The sequence below is a fragment of the Ranitomeya variabilis genome, chromosome 1 (assembly GCF_051348905.1).
Source record: "Ranitomeya variabilis isolate aRanVar5 chromosome 1, aRanVar5.hap1, whole genome shotgun sequence".
In the NCBI taxonomy this organism is placed as follows: domain Eukaryota; kingdom Metazoa; phylum Chordata; class Amphibia; order Anura; family Dendrobatidae; genus Ranitomeya; species Ranitomeya variabilis.
The window spans coordinates 768002839-768011878 of record NC_135232.1 but is presented as its reverse complement, the minus strand read 5'-3'; the positions used below and the strand labels follow the sequence as shown (position 1 = coordinate 768011878).

Genomic DNA, 9040 nt, shown 5'->3' with positions numbered 1-9040 from the left:
ACGCGGCTCCGCTCCGTACACCTCGTACACACGCGGCTCCGCTCCGTACACCTCGTACACATGCGGCTCCGCTCCGTACACCTCGTACACATGCGGCTCCGCTCCGTACACCTCGTACACATGCGGCTCCGCTCCGTACACCTCGTACACATGCGGCTCCGCTCCGTACACCTCGTACACATTTAGCTCCTACTATTGAGCTTATGCAGTGACTGAGAGATAGCGTACAGACTCAGAGAGCTCGGCTTGCTGAAGTTCTGGGCACGATGCCCACAACAAACATGGCGGCATAGAGGACGTCACCGAGCACCACCCACCGGAGCAGCAGGGAAAACGTCACTTCCAGTTCCGGCCCGTCCTTTTCTCCTCCGTCGGGTCGCCGTGCGGGTGGGTATGTGTGGCGCGGTGCTGGCGCACATGGCCGGGCTGTTGTGGGCGCCTCTGTGTGACACAGACGTGGGGCAGCCCTCTACCCCGTGTAGTGGAGCGGCGGCCATAACTCCACACGGTCCCGGCCTGGCCTTGTGTGAGCGCTGGCCGGCCGTAGGGGGACACTGCCATTAATGGCGCCGCCTGCACGTGCGGACACAGACGCTTCAGGCTGGTGATGGCGGGGGTGCGCCCTGGGGTCTGCCGCGGTATACTCTGCCTGTATGGCGGGGTCATGGGCCCTCCCCGGTCCGTGCAGCCGTCTGACTGGTCCGCCCCTGCATCCTGCCTCTATACACTCCTGCCATCTTAGCCACCTAATGGCCGGAGTCAGGAGGACTGTAGCACGGTCACGTGTCCTGGTGGGCCGGAGGGAGCCACAGACTCTGCACAGGGGGCAGTGAGCACACACTCATCTCCTTCCCTGTGCATGGGCCACACACGTTTATCCTGGGATGACCCCGGGAATTCAGCGACACCAACCCATTAGTAATGTTACCTGAGGGAGGGCCTACATTAATTGCTTGGGAGACTAGAGATTGATACAATGACCCGATCTTATGTTCTCCTTTAATAATGCTTGTAACATGTCTTCCAGGAAACAGGAAGGCTCCAAGATGCAGATCTTTGTGAAAACCCTTACTGGGAAGACCATCACACTTGAGGTCGAGCCCAGCGATACTATTGAAAATGTCAAGGCCAAGATTCAGGACAAGGAAGGTGAGGAGTGTTCCCCGATCTGCTAGAACCTCTTCCTGCCTCCTCCTCGTAGTCGTTGGTGTTCTGTTTCCTGGGGTGAGATGTGGGTGCTTTCTGATGCCATTTCTTAGGTGTATGTTGACTAAGTTCTGCTTTCTCAGGTATCCCACCTGACCAGCAGCGTCTGATCTTTGCTGGCAAGCAGCTTGAGGATGGACGTACCTTGTCTGACTACAACATCCAGAAAGGTAAGACCAGAATACACGGGAAGCCATGAGGACCTGCTCTTCGTACCAGTTATCTGGGGCTATTGAATTTTTATTATTGGTCTTAGAACTTAAATGCAGGTGGCTGCTGACTTCTGCTGGCTCATAGATCTCATGGACGCTTCTTGACTATTATTTTGTGGCTTCCAGTGACGGCACATTGACAGAGCAGCTGCTTCTCTTCCGCTCTGTTGACTGGGTGTGACTGCCGATGTCAAGCTGATTGCTGTCTGCAGTCACACCTTGCGCAGCCCAGAAGAGGAGGAGCTGCTCTGATGTGAAGCAGCAGAATTGCTACAAGGAGTCTTAGGTGATCGCTGAGCCAGCCAGGGCACAACAGGCAGGTAGTTGGCAATTCTCTGTGTTTTGGTTCTTGGCCCAATAAAAAACAAATGGTCCCGGAAAACTCCTTAGTGATCGGAGCTTTTTTCAGGTTTTTGTTTTTCACTCCCCTCCTTCCCAGAGCCATAACTTTTTTTTTAATTTTTCTGGCAATATGGCCATATGAGGGCTTATTTTTTTTGCGGGACAAATTGTACTTTTGAACGACGACATTGGTTTTACCATATCATGTACTAGAAAACGGGAGAAAAACTGGGTTCTGTAGGTGTTCATTGAGCTCAGCAGTGATTTTCAGAGCCGTGGTCTTGCGATCCTCTCTCACAATTTGCTTTAGAGTCCGACGGTCTCTCTGTCAACTTTTGACTTTCGGCCGGACCTGTTCTTTGCTGCGGACGTTTTTCCTTCTTTCAAACGCAGTCATTACTTTGGAGACAGTACCGCTTGACACGCCAAGCATTCAGGCACTTTCTGTTACACTAGCTCCTGCCATACGAGCACCAACAGTTTGGCCTCTTTGAAAATTATTTATTATTCATTTTTATAGCGCCATTTATTCCATGGCGCTTTACATGTGAAATACGGGGCAAATATAGACAAATACATTAAACATGAGCAAAAACAAGGCACACGGGTACATAAGGAGAGAGGACCCTGCCCGTGAGGGCTCAGTCTGCAGGGGATGGGTGATGATACACTAGGAGAGGGTAGGGCAGGTTGTGCGGCGGATCAGTAGGTTCAGGATCACTGCAGGCTGTAGGCTTGTCGGAAGAGGTGAGTCTTCAGGTTCTTTTTGAAAGTTTCTATGGTAGACGAGAGTCTGATGTGCTGGGGTAGAGAGTTCCAGAGTGTGGGGGAAGCACGGGAGAAGTCTTGGATGCGGTTGTGGGAAGAAGAGATGAGAGGGGAGTAGAGAAGGAGGTCTTGAGAGTATCGGAGGTTGCGTGTTGGTAGGTACCGGGAGATCATGTCACAGATGTATGGAGGAGATAGGTTGTGGATGGCTTTGTAGGTCATTGTGAGGGTTTTGAACTGGAGTCTCTGGGCAATAGGAAGCCAGTGAAGGGCTTGGCATAGGGGAGAGGCTGGGGAATAGCGGGGAGACAGGTAGATTAGTCGAGCAGCAGAGTGTAGCATGGATTGGAGTGGTGCCAGAGTGCTAGAGGGGAGTCCAGAGAGTAGGAGGTTGCAGTAGTCGAGGCGGGAGATGATAGGGGCATGCACTAGTGTTTTTGCGGTGTCGCGGTCAAGGAATCCGCGGATCCGGGAAATGTTTTTGAGTTTGAGGCGTCAGGAGGAGGCGAGGGCTTGGATATGTGGCTTGAAAGAGAGAGCAGAGTCGAGGATCACCCCGAGGCACCGGGCGTGTGGGACTGGGGAAAGTGAGCAGACATTGATGGATAGGTCTGGTGGAGGGGTAGAGTGAGATGGGGAAAAGATGATGAATTCTGTTTTGTCCATGTTCAGTTGTAGAAAGCGAGCAGAAAAGAAGGCTGAAATAGCAGACAGAGTGCGGGATTTTGGTAAGTAAGGAGGTGAGGTCAGGTCTGGATAGGTAGATCTGCGTGTCATCAGCATAGAGATGGTACTGCATACCGTGGGATTCTATGAGCTGTCCCAGACTGAAGGTGTAGATGGAGAAGAGTAGGGGTCCTAGAACAGAGCCTTGAGGAACACCGACTGACAAGGGGCGAGGTGGTGTGGCGGAGGGAGACACTGAATGTCCGATCTGTCAGATATCATGAGATCCAGGAAAGGGCCAAGTCTCTGATGCCAAGAGATGAGAGGATTTGTAGCAGAAGGGAGTGGTCCACAGTGTCAAAGGCAGAAGACAGGTCCAGGAGAAGGAGGACAGAGTAGTGTCGCTTGCTCCTGGCAGTTAGTAGGTCATTGGTGACTTTAGTTAGGGCAGTTTCAGTTGAGTGATGGGAACGGAAGCCAGATTGTAGTCGATCAAAGAGGGAGCTGGAGGAGAGGTGAGAGGACAGTTCAAGATGGATGTGTTGCTCCAGCAATTTGGAGGCATAAGGAAGAAGAGATATCGGGCGATAGCTAGACACAGAGGGTGGGTCGAGGGAGGGCTTTTTGAGGATGGGTGTGATCTTGGCATGCTTGAAGGATGAGGGAAAGACACCTGTTGTGAGTGAGAGGTTGAAGAGGTGTGTTAGGGTTGGGATGAAGACCGTGGAAAGGTTAGGGATGAGGTGGGATGGGAGCTGGTTTTGGAGGAGCAGGGGTGAGCAGCTAAGAGGGGCAGTGGGCGCTGTGGGCCAAAGCTTTCTCTGATTGTATCGATCTTCTGTTTAAAGAAAGAGGCAAAGTCTTCAGCAGAAATGAGAGGGGAGTGAGGGGGTGCAGGGGGACTGAGTAGAGAATTGATAGTGTTGAAAAGCTGTTTAGGGTTGTGAGACAGGGAGGATATGAGCGATAAGAAGTAAGTTTGTTTTGCGGCAGTGAGCGCAGACTTGAAGCTGGCGAGGGACTGCTTGTATGCGGTGAAGTGGTCAGCAGAGCGGGATCGCTTCCATCTCCGCTCAGCGATCCTGGAAGCCCGTCTCAGTTCTTTAGTCAGGCTGGTCAGCCAGGGCTGCCTGTTGATTGTACGAGTTTTGCTATGCACGAGCGGGGCGGCCGAATTGAGTGTTGCTGTTATTGTGGCGTTATAAAAAGCAGCAGCATCTGTGTCATGAAGGGAGGCTATGTCGAGGGAGAAGGGACTCGGTGTGGTTGTAAGTTGAGATGTTTGAGATTTCTGCGAGGGAGTTCGTGGAGTGGGGGTTGCACACTAGGAGAGGAGAGGGAAGAGAATGTCAGTAGGTTGTGGTCAGACAGGGGGAGGGGTGAGTTAGTGAGATTAGTAAGGGAGCAGAGGCGGGTGAAGACGAGGTCCAGCGTGTGGCCATCTTTGTGAGTGGCCTCAGAGGACCATTGAGTGAGGCCAAAGGAGGCAGTCAGTGATAAAAGTTTAGAGGCAGCTGAGGTGAAATTGTCAATCGGGATGTTGAAATCACCCATGATGATAGTGGGGATGTCAACAGAGAGGAAATGAAGTAGCCATGTGGTGAAGCGGTCGAGAAGGGTGGAGATGGTTAGTTCTGGGGGGCGGTAGATGACAGCCAGCTGGAGGTTGGAGGGGGAATAGATGCGGATGGAGTGCACCTCAAATGAGGGAAGAGTAGCGGAGGGTGGTAGCGGAATTGGAATGAAGGAGCAGGTGTCAGACAGGAGCAAGCCAACCCCTCCACCACGTTTGTTGGTGGAGCGAGAGGTGTGAGAGAGGTGGAGACCGCCGTAGGAAAGCGCAGCTGGAGAGGCTGAGTCAGAGGGGGTGAGCCAGGTTTCTGTGATGCCAAGGAAGGAGAGTTTGTTGGTGATGAAGAGGTCATGGATAAATGGCAGTTTGTTGCAGACGGAGCGTGCGTTCCATAGTGCTCCAGGTAAGGGGACCGGGGGAGTGGGGGCTGGATGAATGGGTAATGCGAGGGGTCTGCCATTGGTATCAGGTTCACATCAATGTTCTTACAATTATGCAAAGCAAACAGTTAACTTACATACACATATCACATAACACAAATAATCAACTACAAAACATTACCATATGTCACGGTTTGCATGTTTATCACATGTTCAAAGATTATGATGCCAAAACGTTAGGTGTTTCCATTATTTTGTCCAACCCCTGTACTTAGGTTCTTTTTTTATCTAAGTGGTGGAAAAAAAATTCCAAACTTGGCTTTAAAAAAAAATTGCGCAATTTTCCATTACCTGTAGCGTCTTCATTTTTCGTGATCTCTGGTTGGGTGAGGGCTTATTTTTTGCACACCGAGCTGATGTTTTTAATGATAAGATTGCGAAATTTTTTAAAATCTGAAAAAAATATTAAAGTTCAAATCACCCCTTTTGCCCCACTCAAAATAAAAAAATTAAAAAAAATTAAACATACACATATTTGGTATCGCTGTGTTCAGAATCGCCCGATCTATCAATAAAAGAAAAAGGACTAATCTGATTGCTAAACGGCGTAGCGAGAAAAAAATCAAAACTCCAAAATGTTTTTTGGTCACCACGGCATTGCATTAAAATCAAAATAACGTATCTGCACCGAAATGGTATCATTAAAAACGTTAGCTCGGCACGCAAAAAATAAGACCTCACCTGACCCCTGATCACAAAAAATGGAGACGCTACGGGTATCGGAAAATTTTTGGTGTCTATGAACTTGTAATGATCATAATGGCAGGTCAGTTTTAGCATTTAGTGAACCTAGCAAAAAAAAAGTGTGGGATTTCACTTTTGCAATTTCACCGCACTTGGAATTTTTTTTCCCCATTTTCTAGTACACGACATGGTAAAACTAATGGTGTCGTTCAAACATACAACTCGTCCCGCAAAATACAAGGCCTCACATATTGACGGAAAAATTAAAAAGTTATGGCTCTGGGAAGGAGGGAAGCGATAGCCGAAAAAAGCTTTGAGAGTTAAGGTTCTGTCTCTGAATTCTTTGCATGATGACTTTTTAAATTCGCTGCTGTTTATCTGTCTTTGTGACATGTTTGATGTCTTCATCAGAGTCAACCTTGCATCTGGTGCTGCGTCTTCGTGGTGGTATCATTGAGCCTTCCCTCCGCCAACTTGCCCAGAAGTACAATTGTGACAAGATGATTTGCCGCAAGTAAGACCACTGTCAAGATTCCCTTTGTATCATTCATTATCTGGTGTGTTTTTTGGTTATGTGTGAGGGCAGCAGTGTGGTGCCACAGACTCGCTATTGGGAGATAATGTGGAATACTTAAGACTATGCATGTTAAACTGCAGTGCAGGGATGGTTCTTCACACTGACATGTCTTATGTTTTGGTGTCTTCTGAGGGCAGCACAAGGGACCTGACATGTCCACTTAAAAGTGGACTGATATGGCCATATGGATAGACACGATTATAATGGCATTTTCAGAGCATTAGACACTGAGCAGAATGTCTTGGTTATATAGAGAAAGCAAACTGCTGTAACGTACACTGTGTGCTGAAAGTAATCAGGGTAATGGAAGTGCTCCGCTCTTACTGAACAAGTGACGTCCGTGGTAGGTAAATGTTTTTTTTTTTTTTTCAGTGCGTTTCCTTCTTCTTTGAATGTATAGTTGAGTGTATACATGCAATGTATGGTTGTCCTGAAGGAGTCTGTGTGACTCTGAAACGCGTTGACAATAAACCAGACATCAACCTACCCCCGGATGTCATTTGTCCAGGCTTCGCTGAACACTTCCATTACCCGGGTTACAGTCCTGTTACGGTCATATGGAGCCTGCAGCAACTGGACTGTGGACTGATAGGGTTGTGTGTGACACAACCACTATGGGGTGAGCGCAGTTACCACTTAATCCCCCTTGAGTTACTTGGTTAAGACCCTATTGCGTGGTTTCAATTCTTTTTTACTCTGCATGCTGCAGAACATGGAGTACACAGACTCCATTCTTTGCGTCTGGAGGAGAAGGTTTTTCCACCAACATAGAAGAGGATTCTTTACTGTTAGGGCAGTGAGAATCTGGAATTCTTTGCCTGAGGAGGTGGTGATGGCGAACTCAGTCGAGGAGTTCAAGAGAGGCCTGGATGTCTTCCTGGAGCAGAACAATATTGTATCATACAATTATTAGGTTCTGTAGAAGGACGTAGATCTGGGGATTTATTATGATGGAATATAGGCTGAACTGGATGGACAAATGTCTTTTTTCGGCCTTACTAACTATGTTACTACGGCCTTGTGAGATTTTAGGCAATCTCATTTGACTATGAAATGAGTGAAATTTACAAACTAATTGACATAAGTAGAAATACTTAATTGCAACATTCAATCTACTACTTGTATTTTCTCTAGCTTCCTCGACAGTCTTCATGTAGCCCAGGCCTAATCAAAAGCATAATGCTGAATATCATGAAGTGGAGTAAAGTCTGTCAAAGTGGCAGAGTAGTGTCGGGGCATCTCATGCAGATCCTGCCCTTTGAAAGGAGAAATGACCCTGCTTCCTGGGCTGCATTTTGAGCAAAGCAGAATGGAGGTTCTCTGAGACTTTATCATTGATTGGCCTATTCAGTTGTTGATCACCTATTCTAAGGATAGGCCATCAATGTTAAAGTCCCGAAACACCCCTTAAAATATTAAATTTAGTCACTGACAATGATCCAGTTTGAGAAAAGCCAAAACAAATTTTCTGCTTTCCAACACTGTAATAGAAAATTTAGGGTGCAGCTGAGCCCTCATATTGTTACTGGCAGCTCGGGTTAAGATCCACACACTGCCAATTGCCACAAGATTGTAAAACCAAACCGCATGACAGTCGCTGTGGGCCGAGATCTGGCTGCATGCGGCCAGCTGCTGCGTTTGGTCTCTGCCCATATTAATTTATCGTTATTGGATTTGTTTTCTAATTGTCTTAATTATTTGTTGTGTTTCAGGTGTTATGCCCGTCTTCATCCTCGTGCTGTAAACTGTCGCAAGAAGAAATGTGGCCACACCAATAACCTGCGCCCCAAGAAGAAGCTCAAATAAGCTCCATATGTTCCATGCTTATTTTTCACTTTGAGAAATAAACAAATCAAAAGTTTTTTAGTTTCTAATATTTTTCTCATAGAATGAGTTGTTTCAAGGATTATTGTTTCCATGAGCAAGGTGGCAATAACTTTCTAGGCGCCGACCACAAGAAGCAGGGGTACGAAAACAGCCGAGCACATCCAGTGCTACACTGCATAACTCCCATGTAAATGCCATCACAAAGCTGTACGGTGTCACTGCAATTCATTTCAGTATAACAGCTGTGCTCATCGGTTCTCATAACCCTCCCTCTAATGGTCCCTATCCAGACGCATTTATTGCCATGAACGGCATTGATTTTTCAGATTCAATGAGAGGAAATCTGCATAAATTCTGGGATTTTACTTCTAAAAGCCTTGTAAAGTAAAACACAGCAGTGCAAGTCCTTCATGATATTAGAACATCAAAACATGAATATAATATATAAAGTAACATAGCCCACTTGGGATAGAGACAAATATTCCCATCTCGGGCATGAATGACTGAGACCAGAAGACCCCTTTAGTGTCTCCTGTGATGGAGCTTGCAGAGAAGTGCACACTGAGGGCTCATTCATCATTGCATTTCTGCCAGGTTTTTGGCACGAATACCTTTTTTTTTTGTTTGTTTGATAGGTGAATTTGGTGCAAATTAATGTGCCATTTTTTTAAGTGGTCTATTATTGTTTAGTTTCTCTGTTTTTTTTTTTGTTTTTTTTTTTCGTTTTTCTTTTCCTTTTTATGTT

The 9040-nt window shown here is 47.2% G+C and overlaps 1 protein-coding gene across 1 annotated transcript; it reads left to right on the top strand.

The window, feature by feature from the left end:
- The first annotated feature begins 349 nt into the window (after window positions 1-349).
- UBA52 (ubiquitin A-52 residue ribosomal protein fusion product 1) lies at window positions 350-8329 on the top strand. The gene is made up of 5 exons (XM_077271922.1): window positions 350-387; window positions 1028-1149; window positions 1290-1376; window positions 6303-6405; window positions 8181-8329. The coding sequence occupies exons 2-5, from the start codon at window positions 1047-1049 to the stop codon at window positions 8272-8274; spliced, it is 387 nt and encodes a 128-aa protein (XP_077128037.1). The 5' UTR covers window positions 350-387; window positions 1028-1046; the 3' UTR covers window positions 8275-8329.
- Window positions 8330-9040: the final 711 nt, after the last annotated feature.